This window comes from Oreochromis niloticus, linkage group LG6, assembly GCF_001858045.2.
Source record: "Oreochromis niloticus isolate F11D_XX linkage group LG6, O_niloticus_UMD_NMBU, whole genome shotgun sequence".
Classification (NCBI taxonomy): Eukaryota; Metazoa; Chordata; class Actinopteri; order Cichliformes; family Cichlidae; genus Oreochromis; species Oreochromis niloticus.
The window spans coordinates 37,820,661-37,844,940 of record NC_031971.2 but is presented as its reverse complement, the minus strand read 5'-3'; the positions used below and the strand labels follow the sequence as shown (position 1 = coordinate 37,844,940).

Below are 24,280 nucleotides of genomic sequence, written 5' to 3'. Positions count from 1 at the left end.
GAGAGTGTAGGTCTGATTAGAGAAATCTGTGAAGGCCCGATATCATCTGTGCATGTGTGCTACCTTATTAAAAACCCAGATCTCTCCATTGACAGTAGGTCGTGGCACGCCGTGGCCGTTGTAGTGGAAGAGGACTCGTTCTTCCTTGGCATTGCGTCTGAGTGACGTGCACAGTTTCTTCACTTCATCCACCGTGGGGTCCAGACTCTGCTTGTAACGGGCCTGAAAGAGGAGGGAAGAAAAGATGTCACAATGATTGATGCTTTAGTCACATTGGGAACAAGGACACTGCTGCTCTGCGTTTTGTTTCGGGCAGGGAGATGTGCTGCATTTATTTTTTTCTTTCCTTTGCGGTTTAGTAGTCCTCCATCAGTCTAACTTTCTTTGTGTTCCTTTTCTTTGACTCAGCAGCACCCACAGGCCCCTGGTTTTGAACAAATAAACAACCTTACCAAAACCAGATTTTGGTTATATGCTGTTTCCTCCACCTTAGCTTAGCTGGGAAGCAAAAAAATTCTGCTTTTGGTGTATGAAGCACTTATTGGTCTGTTCTGAATATATATATCTGACTGCATCAATTTTTTACAGCATGTCCCAGCACAGGACACTTGTTCAAATTCTTTCCAGACTAAAAGGTCTGGCAGCTGATGTGCAGGTTGGACTTGAGAATAATCTTGCAGAACATTTTCAGTCTAGCTTTAAACTGTATCTATGTGCAGGAATGTGGAGGGATAATGTGCGCCTGTAATGTCCAAAACAAGTTTTATTGATGCATCTTTCTGTGAAGCACTTTGAGTTGCATCGTTATGGGACTGTGGTCTATAAATAACCTTTTGAGATATGTTGACTGATCTTTCAGGAAGGATGAACTCCAGGTTCACTACTCTGCTTTATTCCATCAGTGAGAGTGGCTAAGATTGGAAATTATTTTCTATGTGAAACATAAACCAAGAAAACAAACCAAACAAGAAGCACTCAGAGAGCACAAACCTCTGCCATTTGCTTTTAAGGCAACAGAAGTGTATTTTCTTTTTGTTTTTTTAAACATACTTTAAGTACTTGTGTTTGCAGTGCAGTAAAAACAAGTGCAATGTGCAGGCTTTTCCTATTTGCCCCTTTGAACCCCATTTTAATATACTTGACTTAATTTTAAGTTTTTATTTTTTATTATTTTTTCCTTAATGTGGATGTAGTACATGTGCGGCAGTTATTTATTTACACAGTTATAAACTGTTACTGTTATAAGGAAATTAATCAACTATACTCCTATAACCTATTGTCATTTAAATAGCTACATGTAGCATTATTTTCACTTTTCGCTCCACTTACCTTAAAGGAGAGCAACATATTAGCCAATAAATCATTATGATGACCTTGAAGGGCTTGGTGGATATAAGGCACATTTCTATTGTTCATTAAGATGACCTCACTTTACACCCCTACAAAGTTTTATCAAAGTTTTATTCATTCAAAACTTTTCAAGCTATCGTGGTTACAGACAGAACGACACTCGCATGCAAGCACCAACAAAACCTTAACCTCCTTGTTGGAAGTTAATTTGGATTCCTAATAACAATAATAATAATAACAATAATAATAATAATAATAATAATAATAATAATAATAATGATACAGTAGACTGAAGGTTTACAGAAGGACTGATGAATCCACTCATCCAAAAATACTGGCAGCCAGGAGATGCACCTATATGGTATGGATTTAGTCCATAAGTGCATTGAATCAAGAAAATCAAATTAAATTAAGTTTTATTTATATAGCACCAAATCACACGATCAGTCACGTCAAGGCTTACATACTTCAATAGAAGCATACTTGTGTTCATTTTAATTAGAGATATTTTCATGATCAACAACTAGTAAACAGGATGAGAACCAAACTGTTCAAGGACAATGTGTCTTATGCGGTAGTCAGGTTTAGACTTTAGTAATAATTATCGAAAACGAACTGAACTCCATGTAACTAAGAAGTAAAGACGGCATGTTTCATGTTCAAGCACTCTGAAAGTGAGAGGCACACTGGAGAAATTTAAAAGGAACTCTGCAAAGCTCACAAGGGCACAAACTATTAAGATCAACTTCCTTTTTCAACAAAGTAGATGACCTTGAGTCCACACTTCAAAGTCCACATTCTCCACAGCAACTTCATATTCATTTAAAAGTGCAGGAAGTCTTTCTTTTATTTCATAAATCTGCAGTTTGAGTGTTTCTCTATGTATATTGTGCAGCCTTTTTGCTCTCCTCTCATGTTATAAAAATGAAAAAAGAAACTGGAAAATCACACTGGATAGTATTCATCATTTTAACTGAAAAAAAAAAAAAAATCAGTGAACAGTGGACGAGTGAAGAAAAAAGGATGGATATTATTCTGCAATCAACTGATTTCAGAAAATCATTTGGTCCTCAGCAAGATTTAAATGCAACCTCAGATGACTTATTATGGGATGCCATTATTTAATGAAAACTAAGCCAAAATGCAAAAGCAAGCAACTAAGAACTCCAATGGTTCAGTAGCTTTTAGAGCCACCTTTAACCCTCTCGAGGCAGGCGTTGCCGATTTGCAACAGTTAAAAACTAACAACCTGATTACCCCACATACATATTTCATGAGGGTTTTTTTTTTTTGATAATTTTCCCCAAATATCAGATTTTTCCTGTAACTAAAACTTAATTTGAGCCTGAGAGGGTTAACAGCAATAACTTGAAATAACTGTTTTCTGTAATGACTATCAGCCTCTCACATTCCTGTAGATGAACTTTTACCCACTCTTCTTTACCGCACTGCTTCAGTCCATTGAGGTTTTGCAATATTCATTCATGCTCAGTTCTCTTAACGTCCTGCCACAGCAATTTAATCAAGTTGAAGTCTGGACTCTGATTCTTTTCTTTTTCAGTCATTTTGTTGAAGATTTAATGCTCTGCTTGTGATCTGTGCTGTGGCATGAGCTAATTTCATCCAAGCTTTAGCTGTCAGATGGCCTTACATCTGACTCTAGAACATATTGGTATACAGAGGAATTCATGGTTGACTCAATTTTAGCAAGATGCTCAAGTCCTGTGGTTGCAGAGCCAGTCCAAATCACCACCTCTCCACCACCAAATATGCCTGTTGGTATGAGGGGTTTGTGTCGATACGCTGTTTGGTTTTTGACAAACTGTTCCAGAAGTCCCGTAGTTCGTTCAGATGCAACTTTGCAAACCTAAGCCACGTTACAAATGTTCTTTTTAGAGAGAAGACGCTTTGTCCTGGGAAACCTTCCAATATTAATGGCAGACTGGTGGCTATCAGGTGCCAAAGATGTTGATGGAGAATTAACATCAACAAATGAGTTGCCAGAAAAGCAAAATGAATCCGCGAAAACCGAAGGGACTATTTTAGGTAACAGTGAGCCTGGCAGGGAGAGACTGTAATAACTACACGTGTTAGGAGATTCGCACGTGCTGTTTTGAAAAGGACACACGCTGAACCTGAATGTTTTCTTACATTTAAGAAAGACCATGTTCACATTTGAAAATACCAGACCAAAAATAAGGATCTGAATCAGCTGACAAGTGACTAACCAGCTGGCAGACCAAAGACAAGCATCCAAAACCGTACTGACTCAGACAAAGGCGTTTTTGTTTTGCAAGAAGCCAAACGTCTAAGAGAAGTTTTCACATTTTCGAACAATAATAATTTTAGCTAAACAAAAACAAGTATGCATGAAGTGCAACGCTTATAGAAGTCGTGTGAAAAATGTTCTTAACACACTGAATCACAGAAGCTACAAAAGCAAGTGCAATTTGTGAGCAAACAAGGAGGCTTTTACACTTCTGAGTGTGAACTTTAAACAAGCTGTTGATAGCAGTAAGTGTATGAAATATGACATATATAGTACCGGTTCTGGAAATCTCTCGTTTTTGAATAAGGTGCAGCAGTCACAGTAAGAAAACAAAAGCAGTAGATACAATTCACAAACAAAATAAAAGCAGAACACTGAGTTTGAGATGGTGTTGCTGCTGCTTCACTGCTGTCAACTTGTTTTTTTCTGCCACCTCCTGCTTACTTTAGACCACACTTCACTGGGCCGTGTCATTTTGCAGGAGCAAGCCAGCGTGAAGCTCATGCCTGTGCGGAAAAGGTACTCAAGAAACTTTAAAGGACTAACGGTAGGAGACAGAGGACATGCGCATTGTTGGTGCTCCTTCAGCTCATTAAGTAAAATGTTTGTGTGCATGCATGAAAGGACACAGAGGTGTCAACTAGTTATGCAACAGAAAAGCACCCGTTTAGACCAGTCTGAATCATTATCACACTCACCAAGGTCCTTCTGTTACATAATCAACCAGCCGTTTATCAAACAGCCAAATGGCTTTGAATCACAGAAGAAGTCACATTTCAACTTTAACTTCTTGCGAAACTTACAGCTGACAAAACAAAAACCAAGACACAAAATCAGATCTGCACAGGGTTCATTTTACCAGCTCACTGATTTAAGATCCTCTTCATAGAACACAAATATCAACTTTTAATTACTTGATATTAAAAAATAATACAATTTTTCAAAACAGACCTATACAGTAGTCTTCATTATAAATATTCTTACAGTATTTATTTTCATATTCCACTACTCACTCTGCCAGTTTTCCCTCAATTTGTCCCATATACTCGGGCTACAACTTACCAAAGCACTAAGGGTTTGATCCCAACCTGGATTCATGGCTACATGTCAACCTCTCTCACTATCCATCCTGCAAAGTCGCTATCTAATAAATGTAAAAATAAAAACGCTACATTCATGCACTGATCGCCGCCTTTAAAATTCAGTGAGCAACCATTAAATTTTATTTTGCCTTCAGCATTAATCTGCAGCGCCTGACGCTTAAAAATAAATAGCCAAATCATTTACCCCAATCACAAGATGCAACATGTATCTTAATAAACCAAATGTCATCCACCGAGTTCAAAGAAACTGCAAGAAAAGTAACAGTATAGCTTTGCAGCCAATTTTGTACCCAACCCTGCAGCAGACTGATTATTTTACTTCCCAACACAAACGTCACTAACCATGTGAGATATGGCTTCTCCAACTTTAGGACACACCCAGGATTCCCTTCTAGGTACCACATTATTATTCCAGCTTCTAGTTCTTACCACAACTTTAATTCTTCAACCTGAATATTTCAAACGTGTCAGAATCAAAAATATTTTTTTGATTTTGTTACCATAAACACTCCCCCCTCCATCAATACACACTTTATTAATATTACAGTGCAACTTTAAGTTATTTTGTGCACCTCTCTGCTATAAGGGTGAGAAACCTCAAAATTAGATAAATAGAAAATACTTACGAATTTCAATATAAAAGCTCCACCAGCTGTTTCTAAAACTCCTGCGCTCTTCATGTACCAGGACAACAAGCAGATGTAGAATCACTGATTTATAGGTATCATGTAGGCTTCATTGCTCATTGAACTATACAACTTATTTATGATCCTCTGTGTTTAAATGTTACAGCTGTGTGATTTTTAATTAAACGGCGCTGGATGGTGTAATCCCAGTTGGAAGCTGTGATTTGTACTCTTGATTTGCAGAATAAAATTACCACTTGCTCACTGTTCTGTCACATACAGCGGCCAGACTGAACAGACCTTGATCAAAGATGCCAACATTTCAACTTCCCGTATCTGGGAGAGTTTGCAGTGCGAGAGGAAAGCTGGCAGGCTGATTCAATTTGGGCATAATCAGATAAAAGCGTCTGAATGTTGAGCGCGCAGCACTCGCCCCGACGATATCAAGTGGTATCTGAATGGCTTAATGGCGTTAGTGAGGGAGCTGCAGTGATGGAGGTGCAGCGCCTGGAATCAGAACTCATAGTGGAAACTGGGGGAGGTGTGCAGAAAGGCGAGAGTGTTAGGTGGGACAAGTGTTTACACTTTTCTGTAGCTGTTATTTCACATGATTCCCAATTGTATTTAGATGCTTCAACAAAGCTGCTGATTTACATTCATGACAGCTGAGCATTTAAAATTCAAGTGGCAGAAAGAGATTAAGACAAATTCATATGTATGAGGAAGACACCTAGGAGAGTCCATTTAAATATACCAATTACAGTTTTCCTGGAGAGGGAGACGCGAGTGTGCCTGTGCAAAGAAATGGGCTCACTAACAGCCTTGACCTGAAGGGGGAGCTCCAGCTTCCTGTGAGGACAGACCGTCTCCAGAGTTTGAGACAAACTGCAGCTGTTCGCCTGTTGCTTCTCCACCTTTCACCACCGCTGCAAAACACTTCCACTATTTCCATCAAGGCTACAGGAAACAAACTCTTTGTAAAGACGTGCGCTGTGCCAGCCCTGCTGCCATTCATCATCATGTCACCTCTTTAGAACAGGCAACCTTTTCAAAGCACCGAATGCATTCAGGATGAAGTTAAACACACACCGTTTAGCTGCAAGACTCAGTGAAGGACTCTGTGACAAATATCAGCATACTGTGCAGACAATAAAACAGGCAATGACTGCAGGGTACGGGTAAAACTCAGTCTGTGCAATCAGTCATCATTAACACCGAAACAACACAAAACAGTTTTTAGAAAACAAATAAAATAAAATTACAGAAATTTAATGTCGTTTACCCATTAAAGAAAAGACTTCTCATCTTTTCAAGCCCCAAAATGAAAAACTAAATAAATAAAACAATTAAAGTAAAGGATGCATTAAGCCGGATGAAGGTGACAGCAGCAGCCACTTGTTGTCAGAGGGAGGAAATGAGCAAAGGCAACCTTTGTCCTCTCAACCACTAATCAGCATCTGAGCATCAACAGCAGCCTTTTTTAGAAGTGAAATACGAAAAAGAAATATGGAGACTGAAGAGGAAACTAAAACAAGTGAGGAGTAGAAAGATAAAAGAAACTGTTTGAAGGCATGGTTTCCTCTCAATGCTTTTACCTTCATAAATCACTGCTGCCAAACTTTTTTCTGATGTTCATGTCTTCTGCCTTCACTGATTATTATTATTTTTTTTAATAAAAAGCTCTGATATTTACTATATTTCCATCTATTCTCATTTACTAACAAAGAGCTATCTGCAGTTATCGCTTTTACCAGATGAAATGGTAAATGTTTCTGTAAATATATCAAGTGTACTGTTTGTCAAGCTCATCCACAATCCCAGCAAATCATCTGATGACTTGGCTCATACGTTTCTACGCATCAACCACTGACCAGCGTGTGCAAGCCGCATCTTGTTACATTACAACTGAATGAACATTTGAATAAATCAATTTCATAGTCGTGTCTCCAAGATTTCAAGAATGCAGATTTTTTTTTTTTTAAAGGGGGGGGGGGTTTAACCCATCTTTTAAATATGTCAAATACATATTTCATCAGCATTTCATAACAGTGACTCATTTTCACCTAAAGCTTGTAAGCAATAATTAGGCCAACTTGATATAACGGCATCTCTGCCTCAGCCAAAACAATGGGACTTTGAATGTTTCACGTTTAGTTATTTATAAACCTGGCTCCTTGCAAACGTTAAAAATTAAACCTAATTAGATTTTAAATTGAATTCAAAATCATTCCAAATAATAAAGTCATATCTAACCCCACTGGGTACGACTGAAACTACAGCTGTGTTAATTCATATGTAGCATTAGAGTCTATCGTTCCAGACACACACCAGTCCATTCATTCTCTCCCCCTCTCTCTCTCTCTCTCTCTCTCACACACACCGAGTTTAAAACCGGATGTCTAATGGACCTGCAGGCAACTCTGCAAAATCTCAATTATCACAGCAACTTTACACACAAGGTGAAAATACGACAGAGTTTATTCTTGTGACTGACAATAAAACGCGTTCAGCTTCAGAGCGACTGAAGGCAATTATCTTGTCTCGTGGTCACGAGGAGCGCTGGTAGAAATGAGGAATAGTCGGGACTCTAACGAGACTCATCTGTCAAAAATAACGAACGTCTCAGAATCAGAGTCAAAGAGAAAATATTATGTAATCTACGATATGAAGGGCGTAATGGTAACCATGATTAGCAAAGAAATGGGACGCATTTGTTTAGTTTCATGAATATGGTATATATCACGCCACATAAGGCTACAGTTGGCATTTTTAAACAGTACAGAAACTACATGCCAAATACTCACCAGTGTGTGCTACTTAACCCTTTCACGTCACCGGTTGTTTGAAATCATTTTGAGCAATGGCGTTGCGATTCTTTGAGGAATGCTGAATGGAAATTCGTTTTATTTGACTTACAGTGACTCCTCTCTCTGTAGGGCTGGACAAATAACGAAGTTTTAACTTTAATTACATCTTCCAACTGTTATAAAAACACGACAACCCGGATAAAATAATCACATTTTCAGATTCATTTTCTTCTACAAAGATTTTGGTTGGTGTTGTGAAATAAATCAGCACCCGTCTTTGTTTTACAGTAGCAGGTTTTCTGTGCCCACAAAAGCATAAAGTAGTTAAATACAACCAAGATGCTCAGCAAGACCTAGAAGAGACAAAACTCATAAAAACTCAAGATGATTTTGTGAAATGAGCTTTTATGTTTTCTGCAGCCATCATTGTCTTTGGACCTCAGAGGGTTGCCTCATCCAGAGGCTCCTGTGTCAGACTACCTAGGAGATTGGACTCAAAGCCACCGGGGCCTCATTTTGCCTGCACCTGCAGACATCACACAGTGGAAGCTGTGAGCCAGCATGGACCGATGCAAGATCGGCTTTATGGTCAAAAATACTGCTAATTTGAGTCTTTCTACCTTATATTATATTTAAAGCCCAAGGAAAGGCTTTAAAGAAAAAAGACATTGTGGTGATAAATTGTGTTTTTTTGCCATAATCAAACGGCCTTCTTTCTGCAAAGACAGAGGATACACCGCTTTTACAGTAGAGACTTAAATATTATATTCGTTTAGAAACTGTGCATAAGAAATGATGCACACTAAAGCTGCAATATCTTTCCCTTGTGGGATCAATAAAGTATCTATGGAGCTATCCAAGCAAAAAACTAACACATGAAAAATTACTTCATTTTATTAAAGCGTCTTCACAACTCAGGAGAATGAATTCTCTTGCCCTCAGACATGTCTGGGCTCATCTTTTATCACTAACAGCATGTTATTACACACCTTTATATCACATAAAAATTAATACTGGTATTGCGGATGACAGATGGCACAGCCCTAACACAAACAGACTTGAAAAGGCTGTTACTGTACCGGATGTGGTAGATCACAGTGCAGTGTAACAGTCAACGACGTGACGTCAATGATGACGGTGTGTGACACACAGTCTATTCTTGGTTAAGAGAAAAATTGCATCAGCAGCATCAACGGTACATAACCGGTGCTCACAATGACAACTAGACAGGCAGACAGCTCTCCTATTACAGCACACACCCTGATACAGATGTGTGAATGAATTCAGAAGTTGTCAATCTATTTGCGTCTTCCAATAACAATTGCCTCCAAAGCTTTAACACTGATATTTAGAAGACTTTTAGATTTATTCATTTCATATTTTGGTATATGGTGCTGTGGTGCTACCATATAATTGAGGTTCATATGACTTATAGCTAAAGTGCTACAATGCCAACCCTCAAATACACGAGGACCAAACAAACCAGATTTCGTCTTGGAGCATTAGGTGATTATGTTTTTGTAAGGACACGTTGGGAACCTAGAGGGGTCATAAAGCTTTGCCCATTCTGACAAGGTGTTTTTGAAAGACTTGGAAACCATTAAATGGGGTTTGGAGGCCTTTACCAGGAGTTCTGGTAGAACTGAAGTGAGAGCTGTGACTACTTTCATGGCAAAACAAAACTTTCACTTCTTTCTGTGATTTAAAGGAAGGTAATCTTGAGGCAAAGATTAGAGTTTGCATGTGTGAGAACTCAAGATTTCATCTCCACTTTCAGCAGATAATGTGTTGCAGTTGGATCAAGGTCATGTTACTCTTTTAGAAAATGGTAGGTCTTTCCCTTTGAGTTGAGTAACTTCAAGTGAGACTGTTAATGCATCAGTATCACTGTAGATGTACCAGACGGCCATGGTAAGGAGTGGTTGGTTGGTTGGCTCCATTTTCAAAATATTTCACTGATAGAGGCATTCAACATGAGAGAGATTCCCAAGGTGGTTCAATGTTAGAGGCAGAATGACGAGCTCTTTTGAGATGCATGAATAAACTCAGGTGGTTTATGAGTGTTCAAACTGGATAATTACCTTGAGAAATGTTCCTGAAATGTTTTATTACAGAGACCAAACAAAAGAGATACAATATGTCTGAACTATTACATAACTCAAATGGCACAGGGGCCTCCAGTAGCTGTTTGGTCTCTTCTTTGAGGTTTCAGCCATCGCAATGTGGATGTGAGGCGTCAAATACTGCTGTTATGTAATACACTGTCGGTGACAGACATCCACACAGAGTCTGGTGGTGTCCTTGATTTGACATGATGGCCACATGTAAACTGGATGCTGAGAGATAGCAGTCTTTTGACACTACTGGGTCCTTTAAATCAGCGGTCCCCAACCCCTGGGCCAAGGACCAGTACCGGTCTGTGAGTTGTTTGGTGCGGGGCCGGGAGAGTTGAGGCTCGGGTGTGAAATTTATGGTTTTCAGGGTTTTTAATCGTTAACTCAGTTTCCCTGGGTCTTTTCCCGTGTGTTATGAATAAATCTTTTTTTTTTTGGGACCGGTACTGGTTTTATTTTGTTGTATTTGTCTGCAACACCTTAAAGGCTGGTCCATGAAAATATTGTCTGACATGAACCGGCGTAAAAAAGGTTGGGGCTTTAAATGTTTGAGAGGGAGAGATTAATTCTATAACCTGATAATGAACACCTAGAGAAACCTAGAGAGCATCTCAATCTAAAAGCTGCTGAAGCAGCAACAAATAGTTGTCATGAAAACATGACAATGTTGATGTTTCACAAGCTTAACCATTCAGAGATATGATAATGAAAATATAGAGCTGGAATTGGGGCAGGCAATAAGAATATTCTCCTACAGGGATTAATAAAGTCCACTAATTCAAGTTTAGCTGAGAAAAGTACAGCATAGTTTGACAAATCGCACACAGCTGAGCAGGCCGCTGTGGCGATAGTCATTTCCCCAGTGACAGCAGTCCTGCTGGGGCCAATGTGTCCGGGCTGAGTCAGTTCACAGCAGGTCGGATGGAGCAGAGGGAGAGATGACACGTCATCTTCTCATCCTGCCAGCACACACCTCCTGTCAAGACTAAATTACCTACACGCCTGTTCCTCAAATACATTTCTATGGCCGAAACGTGTGGATGATAGCACTTACAGACTTCTATGAAAAATCATCATATGGATACTTTTAAAAAGTGAATTAATCCACAGAAAGTTCTGTAGAAGGGAACGAACTAACTACTTTATAGACGATGTGTTCCTAATAGAAAATAAGTGAAATTACAGCAACACCCATCACTTGATATCGTTGGATGATGGAAGAGAGCAGCCGGAGTCAGAACACTGCTGCTGCAGCTGACTAAGCGACATGGGTTATATAACTGGCAGAAGGTCCAACTGCACCAAGTGCTGGTGTTGAAGAGGGTGATATAATAACAAAATACATTTCACAGACAAAACAGCTGAAATATAAGTTACATGCAATCAAACCTTGTTTAGTTTTTGCTCGTTTGTCCTCATCTCCTTTTTTCTTCCCCTTCCCCCAACCTGACCTGCAGGTCTCTTCCTGTTCAAAGGAATCTCTTCCTTGCCACAGTCACCAAGTGATATTCAGTAGGCACTGTGTGATTGCTGGGGTTCTCGCTCTAGTATTCTTTGAGGCCACTGGTGGTGTGAATTGGTGTTTATATGAATAAAATGTTATGAACTGAATTCTACATTAAATTCCACTGGGGAACTCTTTGTCATGCTTTGCTTCCTATTTCTCTGTGGGATTTCTTAATAATGTCCTTATTTGTATGCATGACAGAAGCATTAATTAAGCTAGTCAGACACAGCAAACAAAAAAAAAAATATTCAGCTTTCATGTTGGAGTCATTACAGATACTAAAATTGCAAAACTAAAAACAATGGATAAGCAGATGTGCTTAAATTAAGCAAACATGCCTGAATCCTTATTAGACTCCGGGAGCTTTAATAGGCTCCATTAGATTAGAACCATCCATGTTTGTGTGTCTTTGTGCACATGTACATGTGTTGTGCAGATGTGTGACAGTGAAGAAGCAGAGAAACCTCAAAGCGCCAGTCCAATTAAAAGTTGAGTTCTGAGCAGAGCTCAGAGGTCTGTTTTTGGAGCAACATTTGTAATTAAGTAATTTTACCTTAAGGCGAGAAGGCGGCACTCAGAGCTATAACGCAAAAAAGTTCCAAGCAAGTCATGTTGAAAAACAAGTTGAAAAAGAAAAACATAACAGCATGCAGGTTTCCATCCAAATGCAGTGAAATGTTGGGAAAAAATAAATAAATGCATGCTTCCATCCACTGACATCAAACAAGCTGAAGAGCTGAGCTCACAAAAATCATCAGCTGGTGTTAATTTTCCGGTGTGTTGCAGAAAAAGGGATGCAAAAATTACTAGCGGGTGCCATCGACACCCCTCAGCCTGCTAGTAGATGCACCTGTGGGATGAATTTCAAAATCCTTCGCCGCCTCGTTCTCGAGTTATATTCACAAACATATTCGGGGGCCGACAATACTCCATAAGCCTTTTAAAGCTGACGGGTAAAAACTGATATGTCATTTATTATTTAGATTTTGTTTTTGTAACTTACTCATATTAGTTTCCACTCATGATTTTTTCCAAAATGCCGCTTTTATAACTTTCAATTTTTAATGTTCTTTTCTAACTAAACATTATTTGCTGAACAGCTAAATTTTTTACAGATCTCCCTTTTGAAATGGAGGAATATGTTCAGTCACCTGGTCTTACCTGAAAAGTCAAATGAGAGCTTCTGAGTCTGTATGAGATCTCCGTTTAAACTAGTACAAAAGGTTTGTGTTGAACCGCAGCATAGCGACAGGTAAAAGCAGGTCAATCCCATCCAAAAACATCTATAACAATATTGCTGTAGTGTCATTTTTGTGTGATGACCCCTGCTGGTTTGATGGATTTTCTTCTCAAAGAAATGTCTGTGTTTGCCTTGCTCTGGGAGTTTTTCATCTTTCTTCTAATGTCACTTTCTAACTGAAGGCTACACAGGTCCAAAAAAAGTCTATTTACTTCCTAGTCGGCTGCTTTTTAAAGTTTGCTATAAAGCCGGTTTGCTAGGTAATCGGTGTTTCTGTGCAGTTCTGTTAATTGGTTATGGTTCTTATTTTAATGTCAATTAAATCAGCTAGGATTTAATAGTCCAAAGCATATGCTTTTGGTGCCGGTGTTCTGATCCACCCTCTGCAGCAAAGTCCCGAAAAGAGAGAGACACCAGTCAAGTTTCAGAGACCTATGAAGTCAGCTTTATAAGGTCAGAGAGGTAGTGGTGGCTTATGCTGCAGTAAGATGACTTGGGAGTGACGCATCCTTCTCACAAGTGCCATAACCCAGTGGGTCAGGGCAAAAAGTCATCTTGTGCATAAATGAGACACGCCAGCAGTTTTGACAGAATGGGACTAATTGACTCCCTGGGAACAGGAAGGGGCTGTTTAAACTATGCTTAAATTGGGTTTCATTCACTATAGTTTCTCTAAACAAAAGTCAATCAGAAACCCGATGAAAGTGTAATGATCAAAACAAAATGACTTGTAAACTGTGTTAGTGTGTCAAGTCACTCTTACATAGGTCCACATTCATCTAAGGTTTCATTTTGTTACACCGATGTTTTCTGTCCTTCAGGAAAGAAGGTAATCTTGTGATTTAGATGACACATAACTAATACAGTTAGAATATCTGCTGTGTGACGCGTTGCACTATCTGCTTTGAAGTATTGAGGGATACAGTGAAAGCATCAGTAGTCAAAGTAACCTGTGGTCTGACAGATGGATTTGAGCAGCTATTCTTATCCCCGAGCAGCCGCCTGACTATTACAGTGCTCTCCTCTGCTCTAATCAACTGCTGCCCTCATTTCCAGCCACCTGCAGGGAAAGTGGAACCGGTTGGTGATTGAGGAGGGACTGAAGATTGAAGCGGGCAATAGTGCCACAAACCATTAGCCAGGAGACAGAGCTTAGGGAACACCACTGACTTTGACTCTGTGGTGTCGTAACTATGTTACACACACACACACACACACACACACACACACACACACACACACACACAGACGGACACACACAAAGTCAAACTTCAGTTTTATTCGAGCCTTTACATCAGTCCTGATTTCAAAGGCAGCCTGTAACCGATGTCTGTTATATCTTACTCACAGAAATGAATTACCTACAGAGTTTGGGTGCCGAGTCATTAGAAAGTCTACTGAATAGAGAAAATGTCACAAAGCCAAATGCTATAATAATAAGTGTTAGTCATTTGCAATGCTGGGAAATAATTTGTCTTATGATGCTGGCTGCTTGGTCACAGACACCACTAACCAGAAATTACAACAGCGCGTTGAGTCAAGAGTTATTAGTATTGATCAGGAAGCTAAACAAACCCTCAAAGACATATTACTGTCATTTGTGCTGTGGTACATGAAGAATCCAGCTTAATGCCTCTTTAGTGAGCAAGGTAAAAAAACAAAAAAACAAAACAAGTAATCTGCCGACAGCAGACCACTTCCAATTAAAGTCCTATAAATACACACATATCTATCTCTAACCAGGACTTCTTGACTCATAAAGAAAATTCAAATATCTGCTCAAATATATTCCAAGAAAATCATCACAAAACTTTATTCGTTTGTCAAAGCATGTTTAAGTGTTCTGGGAAGTACTGAAAATGAAACAAAGCTGTAAGTAAACAAACAAACAAACAAAACAAAACAAAAACTCGCCCCGTCTCCAGTCTGATAAATTCAGTCTCTAAACTACCAGACTGAAAATAAAATCTCGAGTTAGAAAGGCCAGACCTCTAAAGTCCTCCTTAACTCTCCGTGAGTAGCGTGGCATAGCCACATATCTGACACAATATCCAAGCAGTCCTTGTTGATGCTGCATTATAGGTTATTTAAGGGTATACTCACAATAGGTGACCCCCAACCTGTGCTTTTCTTCTTCTTTTTTTTTTGTTTAAGAGAGACACGAGAGGTCAAATAAAAAAATTTTTTTTTATTATTAGTCATCTTTGATACCTCCTACTTTCTCAAGTTATGAGAACCACACGGTTGAGAAGCAAACAGGATTTAGATGGAAAGACAAGCGTCGCTACACTTTCTAGCTCGGAAATGTCACAGTTTTCTGTTTTGTTGTGGATTTTCTTTTTTAATCCGTCTGTGGACCTACAATGTATTTTCTGAAATGTCACAGTGCCTTCTGAAATTTAGTCACTTGTTTTGCTTTGGTATTTCGTTATTGTGTTTTTAACTTTAAGGTCACTATATTTGTGTCCTAATTTGGTCCCGTTCACAACTACATATACAGTTTACTGGAAAACAAAATGTTTCAACTCAGTTCTTTTCCTGCTTCTTTTTCTCGTTGGCCTAACAAATAACAGAAATGCAGAGTGATCACAGACAACATAAGAAACTATACGTTGTCTGGGTAATGTAATCTACATAAAACTGGACAGTTTGCTTAATTTATTTATCGTGCAACAAACATTTGGTAGGTCTAGCTTTTCAAATATGAGAATCTAACTTTTTCCAGTTCTGATGCAATATTTAAACCCTGGGTTCAGGTATCTGCCTATACAGTAGAACCCCGACTTACCAATACCCCATTTAACAAACACTTCAAGTTACAAAGGCACTTAACGGCAATATTTCTGCCCGTGTTATGGCAAAAATGCCCATGTAACGAAATCCACCATCTCTGATTGGCTGAGCCTAGAATGCCTACAATGCCCACAATGCCTTCTGAATCACGTGACAACCCCTTGGCTTTCGTATTTGTGCTTCGCTGTTCCACTTGAACGAGGTATTGTTGTTGCAGTTAGCAATTAGCCTATCGTTCACTCAAAAGGCGCGATGGGTGCTTCGACTTACGAAAATTTTCGACTTACGAAAGACCCTCGGGAACGAATTAATTTCGTAAGTCGGGGTTCCACTGTACCATTAATCTGATACCAGTGTTAGTATTATTATGTACATTATTATACAGCGACCAACATCAGCTTTGAATTAAGCTTTTCTCTGTACACTGTATAATAAATTAAATACATACAGCAATATACATTTACTGAATTACTATTTACAGAAAAATCACAAGGGGGAGAAAAAATAAATAAATACATATTAGTATAAGTTATTCTCCTAACTTATGTGTGTTGATATCAGCTCAGCACGAGCTGTATGCGCTGCACACTGTTATCACTTATGGTCAAGCTAGTTTCTTCTTTCTCTGCCCTGACGATGAATGCACCATCTCACACAGACATGTACAGGCGAAGTGACATAATACCTGGGACACTTTATGTTAGCGAAAAGGTTAATGAAAGCCTTACAAGAAGCATTACATCAAACATGGGGAGAGAGTGACAGCAAGCAAGAGCAAGAGGCCGACAGGTGAAGCTCCGTCAAGAGTTCCAGTCATAGTCAGTTACATTTTAGACTTCAATGTTTAAAAAAAAAAAATTATATTTTGTTTTTAAATCACATATTAATATGCATTCTATAACGCATCAGTTCTGAATATGATCCCTGCAGTAGAAACTGAGTGGAAAAAGTCTAATATTAGTTATGCAAGTATCACAAAATATAACAAGTGAAAATATGGGTTTTGGGGTTCATTTTAAAATGTGGGACAGTGGGACAGTGGGGCAATGAGGCGGATGACACAAAAACAAAGAAGTACGATCCAATTTCACTTTGTAAATAGATGGTAGTTCAGCACACAGCACCACAAATTCATGTTGTAAAAGTACACACAAACACACAGAGGAGGCTGGAACGCTTCAAGTCTGCTGGAGTAGGGTAGAGTTTCTGATACTGAGCCATGCATAGATACACGCATGTGAACATGTAGCCATGAGACCAAGAGCCTTCCCCTCCTCATTCCTGTATCGACCAAATTAGTGTCTATTAATAACTCAGCAGGAGCACTGAGGAGTTTCACAGGACATATTTATATCTTGATCAATGGATCAATACCCAGGCCACAGCTGGGCCTAACATATTGTCCCCATTTGTGTGTATTATTTCACAGGCTCTTTTTTATGGTAATTATGCTTGTGTGTTTGTGCCTGCATGTGTGGTCCCCCAGTCTCCTCATTAGCGTCCTCACTCAAAATGTCAATGGCTCAGTATGCAGCATGACCCGAGGAAAAAAACCACACCAATAAATTGTTTTCCTGGCGTAATAATCTTCCTGCATTCAAGTTCAGTTACAGTATTATTCTACAGCATTACACAGTAAGCGGTTCCATGTATTCTCTGCCACAATAATGAAAATAAGTTAGACTGTAAGTTCTACTAAGAACTTACTAAATGGACTAAAATAAATAATAAATGTGTTTAATCTTTGTTTTTACTACATCCGTGTTAATAAGAGTGTAGTTAGTTACATCAGGTCAGCAGAGCGAGCTGAAACGCTTCGCTGCCACTGACAAAGACATTTATACAGAAAGGAGCTTTCATGAAATAACAGCTGCACTGTAAAATAATGACTGGTAATAACTTCTCTTATTGTGAAAAATGGAAAGATCAAATTACATTTTATCATAATGAGTTTGAAGATATTCACAGTTTCAAGGTGACTACATGCAGTATAGCACAGTAGTGTCAGTATAATCCAAATTTATTGACATAATTCGCGTCACAGGTGTCATCAACTTACTAAATTTTAATGGAGCTCTGTAATATTTATTGCAGTTATAAGTTTGCATTAGGTTAAATTATTTTGTGAAGCATTTCTGATTTGCTGTTCCACTAATCTAAGCAACACACAAGCAAGCAGAAGGCATTTCATTACAGAGAGCCGCGTATGTTCAGACTAGGTTATTGCAGATATACAAACCTATATTCCATTGTATAAATAAAAAGATGCTGCAGTATAGAATTGCACAATTAATGCTAACATATATAAAAACAGCTAGAATCGAGCAGGTTACCTTCACTTCTATCTGAAGGCCATCAAATGGTGAAAGTTATGGTTGCAAAACCCGTCTGAAAATCCACTTTTATTCCTTGGCTTTTAAATCAGAATGAGTTACTACTAATTTTATGTGTCTTATTTCTTACTCAGATCATTTTACAGATCATCACATAGATGTGCAGCATCTTGGTCAACAGTTGTTGTTTTAAATGTGCTATATAAATAACTTTGACTTTGCAAAAAGAATGCAGGTCGTGTAGAAGCTTTGGGTCTTGACCTGTGTAATCACATTTTCACCACACTTCAGCTTCTTGGTCTTGCTCACAAGTCTCATTTTGTAAATATTAGTCACACCATGTTTCAAAATCTGGGATTATCTGTGGTGTGAAGCTGCATATTCACTGGGTAACAAGTTGTCAACTCATTAGCCAGTGAACATGCAGTTTAACAGTCAGACCCGCCCCTTCTCCTCACATCCAGAGTAACCACTGTTTGTGTTTTTCAGCCACAGAGGAGATTGCACAGGTGTTGGTTTTTTTAAATTATTATTATTTATTTATATATTTTTCAGCAGGACAATATGCAGAGACAGTCAAAGTAGAGACAAAGCAAGCCGTCTCTGCAGCCTGTGGATATATGACTCACCTGCTCAACCAGGTGATCTATACAAACTCCCCCTAACATCGACTGTAAGTATGCATCACTTTATAATTATATTTTCCACTTCACTCAAGAACCTTTAATATATTTCTACTTTCTAGATATGGATGGCACTAAATTATCCTTCCCCTCTTCAGTTTCATTCCTTTCTCAAAACTGCCAATCAGAACATACTTGCTTTCTTTTAAACACCTCATCCTTCTGCACGTGCTCAGTGAGTCAGACATCAGGCAGGTTCAGCAAAACCCCAAGCAAGGCCACAGTAACAACTTACTCCACTGAGTAATGTAAATAACACTTCTAATTGTGGTGCCCTTGCATATGCTTGATGAGTAATGCGTGAGCCCGTGTGTGTACATGTGAAAGAGCGAGTAAGCATGTGCACTTCAGGTGATCCGTCGTTGCTGTGATTAATGACGGTGTGTGTGTGTGTGTGTGTGTGTGTGTTTATGTTCCAGCTCTCGGGGTATGGAGCATCCAGGAAAATGACCTCCTCCCCTGTGTGTGCATCAAGACCAAGAACACCTCCACACATTTCTGTTTCCTCAAGAAGGCAAAGGCCAGCAGAGTGTAATTTCTGCCCTCCAGCTTTTTTCACAGAAAATTTAGGAAAGCATTTGCCACTAAAAATAACTCCAACTTAATCAAATCTAATAACCTTTTTGGCATTTCAGCAATGAGTGTGAGTGCATCTCTCTTCTTTGAAAGGAGTAATGGTTGCACAAGAGGCTCCATTCATATTGCATCAAATGTAATGACAATGAGCAAGAAAGTCCAGATAGCTTTATTGGATTAATGTTATGTCAGGGAAAGACAAGGTAGCCTAAAAGCATTAAGAGGAAATTCCTGACATCGCTCCTGGACAAGTTGTTTGGTTTCCCATATTTACAGGCCTGTTAAGTTTCACTTCGAAGAAATGTGGCTGTAAAAATCGTATTTTACATCATCCAGCTACTGGAAGGCTGAATTACCAGTGGATAAGAGGATCAATCGCTTACACTAAAGGCAGTGGACAAGCATTAAAGACTTGAACTAATGCACGAGTAAAGTACATTTCTTTGTACCATCACCACATTTCTGAATTCCTTCCATGATTCACCACAACAACAGGAAAACCATCTCCTTCACCCCAAAGACAAATCCAACTTCTGGTCTGTGACTGGTCCTGAGTCGTTTCATGTAAACTGAACGCATCAGCCAGCAAATGAGGAAAAAAAGCTGAGAATTAACATGTTAATGCAAAGTGAAAAATGTCAGTGGGTGGTTTTAAAGAGCTTTGATAATGCAATTACTCCACAAATTTGCCACTAACGGCTTTAATTCTGCTACATTTAAGCTACTATAATGGCTTATATTGTACGAGCATTAAAAGAAAAAAATCTGGGGGCAAAAAACCGATTCGCTTTAAAGGAATAGCTATAATAAGACGACCTGCTCGAGGGGGCAAAGGAAATATGCATGACTCTTTTGCTTAAAGTTCAACTTTAGTGGACAAAATGTCTTTAGGAGAATGAACACATGCACGCACACCATGTATAATCCTGGCAAGATGTCTGCCGAATAATCTTCTTAGAGAATAAAATATTAAAATATGTTATGCAAGTCTCATTTCAACTGATCTCAATTGTGCTCGTTTGTCTACAATCTGAGGCTGATTCTCATTTTTCTGCAACAAAGACAACTGTGTCCATTTATGCACGAGTAGTACGAATGAGACAATCCCTACCAGACAGAAAAAAATGTTCAAAAATGGAAAGGAAAAAAAATGATAGGATGAGGGTGGCATGGAAAAGAAAGTTGAGAGAAATAAGCACAACCTGCAGGGTAAAGAGGGAAATTAAGCAGTGGAGGGAGTGACTGGAAGTGAATAATCATCGTTTTCTGGTTCCAACATCCTGAAGGAGAAAGCTGATAGCCTGCGAGGAAGAGGTGATGCATTTAACCAGTAGGAGAGGGAAGTAGGAGTGAGATGAGAAGAGACGAGGCAGGACCTTATTAGATAACAAAAAGCTCACCACACAGCAATGTCCGGTTATTGCTTTACAAGTGAAGTATCAATAAGTCACTCATTAATTCCATCAAAGATAATAACAGCTGCAGAATAGAGACTGTTGGGAAAATAACAAGTGCCCCGTAAAATTTTGTGCTCAGCATTGTGTTCAAGTTACAGCATTACCACAACTTGAAAATTGTAATAATACCACAATAACAACATAAAAGTGAACTTAATGACAATAACCAAAGATGGTCAAAGAAAATATCTGAAAGTGATCCACTCTCACGCAGTCGAGTATCAAAGTCAATAAAATTACATCCACAGGAAGACATCTTTACTTGAATCATCTTAATAGATATCAAAGGACCGACAAAAACCAACAAAGTTTTACAGGTCAGGGCTGACAGTTAGGATTCTAATATCATGTCCAAGTTTATTTTTCTGGATTATTTTTGCGATGCCAGAAATTCCCGGAATGTCCAATAGAAACATCTATTGATAAACATCTTGCTAGAGGGTGTATGCTAATTAACTTAAGGTATTTATGGGTAATCCATTAAATAGATGGATCTAGCTAGCCACCATAACATCAGCAGGACCAGCGTTATGCAGTCTCTGCATTTAGACCGGGATGTGACGCGCCAGGATGAGATCCGACTGAGAACCAGAGACACTGCTCACACTTGCAAATCACAAGGCAGACATACCTCAGAGTGTGCCCTGCTTTATGGTCCATTTTACTCTGAATGGAACAATAATTTCCAAACTAAATATCCTGTTGTGTCAAAGTAGACTTAAAACTAATGATTGTGACCATAGACTAATAAAGAAAATGCTCACTGGGGTAATAACACTCAAATAATATCCAATAACGTTAATGAGAGTAGAACCTGTGTTAGTTTTATTTTCATTTTTTAATATTCTCATAGACAAGTCCGTGAGACCGTTAGTGGTGGATTCATCCGGCTGAGGCGACTTGAGCGGACAAATATGTGAGATTCACTAGCTGTCAATAAGGCTAAAGTTGAATAATGTTATTCATATACACAGGAGAATGAAAAATGGTGTTAATTAACTAAGCTTAGCTGTCAGGTACATAAGATCTTATGTTGCCACTTAGTAGGTCTAATTTTTTAATCCACAGACTGTATATGGACACAAAAATAAAATGATATGAAAGCACCACCATAATATCATAATAATGCTTCGACTAGGCTCCAAACATTAATTTCATTGCTTTTTATAGCCTATTTTGGCATGAGCATCTACAGGGATTCTCTCAGTCTTGGGAGCCAGCCTCAGGTGGCAACCTGTCTTCATTTAAACCTAAAACTAAAAATGTGTTTCCTAAAGAAACCCAGAAACACATGAAACTATGAGTAAGGGGTTACATGTATTATACAGTGTAACAATCAGATATAGAAAGGGATCAGTTATCTTCATGCACATTTGCCTGTATGCATCAGCCTAATGTGCTGTGACAGCCTCCTGTTTTGTATTCTTGCTCATCACAAAAGGTCTGAACTAGAGAGACAGTTAATATTCACATCAATGTAAACTAACACTGGCAGAAAAAATATTGCTTGGTTTACTGTAATCCATCCCAATAAGTAGATCTGCTGCTCCCGAATGCCAGGGAAAACTCTAGTGTGACCCCCGCTACATTAACTCTAAATCGGAAGTATTGGTGTCCAGAATACAAAATTACAAGTAATGTGGTTTTCTCTACACAGAATAATAATCATTGCTAAAAATATTTTATTGTGTTTAACCAAAGGAAGAGACTTTTCTCCCTTTCCCCTTTGCAGAAAGGTCTGAGCAGAGAATGAGCGAATTATCACAGAGCAAGTCCCATGAACCGAGCTCTATTATCTCTACAGAAAGCTACATGTGTACCTGACCCTGACCTCTCACCTCCCTGTGAAAGGAAGGAAAAGTTCAAATAGAATTTTTCTCTGTGGATCAATACAGTTTCACATGACAGCAAGGATCCTTGTGGTGACAGAAGACGGCTGTCTGATTCCTTTCTAACATTTTCCACTGTAACAAGGCTGCTGGCTCTGATCTTTGCTCTCATCACTCAGGAATCTGAATGGAAGCTTAAATGTTTGAGTTTACTCAGAGCAAGAACAAGCTAATCAACAGTAAGGACTGAAGGCGAGAGCGTTGGTCCTCTGACAATAATCCTATGACCTAGCAACATCCCGTAAGAGAACAACACTAAGGAATGAGACGAGATAAAAGGAGAGAAGGAAAGGGGATTACTTTGAGGCTTACTGAGTAGGTGAGAGAGAAGTTGAAGATTTTCCTGAAGCCTGAGTTTTCCACGGAAGATAGAGGATTACTTTTGATATTTTGAATGAAGCGACAAGGTCGTACCACCAGTGACAGAAAATACAGAGAGAAAAACGACACCTGGTGTCAAACCTGAGCCTAATTAGGATATTTGCCCTGTCGCGAAATGCTCCAGATCAATCTCCCAACATGTGGCCGGTGTGGTCCTAATGGTGGGACTGCTTAATATAGAGATAAGCTTCTTGTGTTGACAGCTACAGGCGCTATCTGTCTCCATTAAGCTGGCTTGGCTGGTAGATTGGCTGTGATGAATGAGTTCCTCTGTACTCTTTTCCTGCCCCCCCTCCCCCCCCCCCGCATACCTGCAACGTTTTTCCTATTGTCTCTCCCTTTTGTGCACCCACTCGCATAAATCTGTGCCACTTCAAATGTGTTTGGTTTTGATAAATTCATTTAACCTGGCCAAATACTGGGCATATTCTACCTTTCTTTACTTAAAAAAAATTCTGCCAGACACATTTTATATGTTTAAATCCCACACGGTTCAAAGGCCAATCTCCCTTCATCTGATTTTTCATCTGAAGTCTTGTCCAATTTCCTGAGTGCAACTAACACCCTGAAACCAAAAACGTAGGCACACTGGAAGAGAGCTATACCACATGGTAGCATGACAGCGCAGGACAACACTGAAGCAGAAATGAAACCACAACATGCCGCTGACAGACAGGAGTCAACGAAGCACCCTGCAGAGCACATTTGATGAACAAGGCCTGGACTGACTGAATTTATTTGAGTCAGTTTCTAATCTGCACGTTCGGTCCCTGGAGCACGGTAAGCTAAAGATGGTCAGTTCGAATCGCTTTGGTCATTACTGCTGTAGGAAGCAGTTTGATTACATAATTAACAACTGAAAGTGAAAAATTGCTTAATGTTAATGGAAATGTCTCTGATAATTAGAGCAATAACAGGAAAGTCTGATATAAATTAAAGTGTTATTTCTATTGGAAAACCTGCTCTCTTCTAAACAGAGCTGTGTTTTACTTTGGTCAGATTTGCTTTTCTTTTTTTTTTTTCCTGCCTGCGCCCGTAATTCTGTTTAGTGATGCTGCTGCCACTGGCCAGCTATCTGCGTAGGTCCGGTCAGGGTCAGGAGACACTATGAAATATCCGAAGTGGTGCACAAACACACACACCATTCTGTCA

At 39.1% G+C, this 24,280-nt stretch overlaps 1 protein-coding gene and 1 long non-coding RNA gene across 7 annotated transcripts in view; one reads left to right on the top strand and one right to left on the bottom strand.

The window, feature by feature from the left end:
• The window catches only part of rptor (regulatory associated protein of MTOR, complex 1), a 188,051-nt gene that overhangs the window by 116,953 nt on the left and 46,818 nt on the right, over window positions 1-24,280 (bottom strand). For all 5 annotated transcript variants that reach the window (XM_025908055.1, XM_005470097.4, XM_003447979.5 and 2 more), the window contains one exon: window positions 64-222. In XM_025908055.1, coding sequence (XP_025763840.1) covers window positions 64-222 — 159 coding nt within the window. The remainder of the gene's footprint in view (window positions 1-63; window positions 223-24,280) is intronic.
• On the top strand, window positions 14,253-22,945 carry LOC106098452 (uncharacterized). Of its 2 annotated transcripts, none has more exons than XR_001224678.3 (3): window positions 14,253-16,124; window positions 18,701-18,815; window positions 19,245-22,945. It is a non-coding gene; the product is annotated as an uncharacterized LOC106098452 (long non-coding RNA). The 2 variants fall into 2 exon arrangements; XR_001224677.3 differs by having other exon boundaries at window positions 18,698-18,815.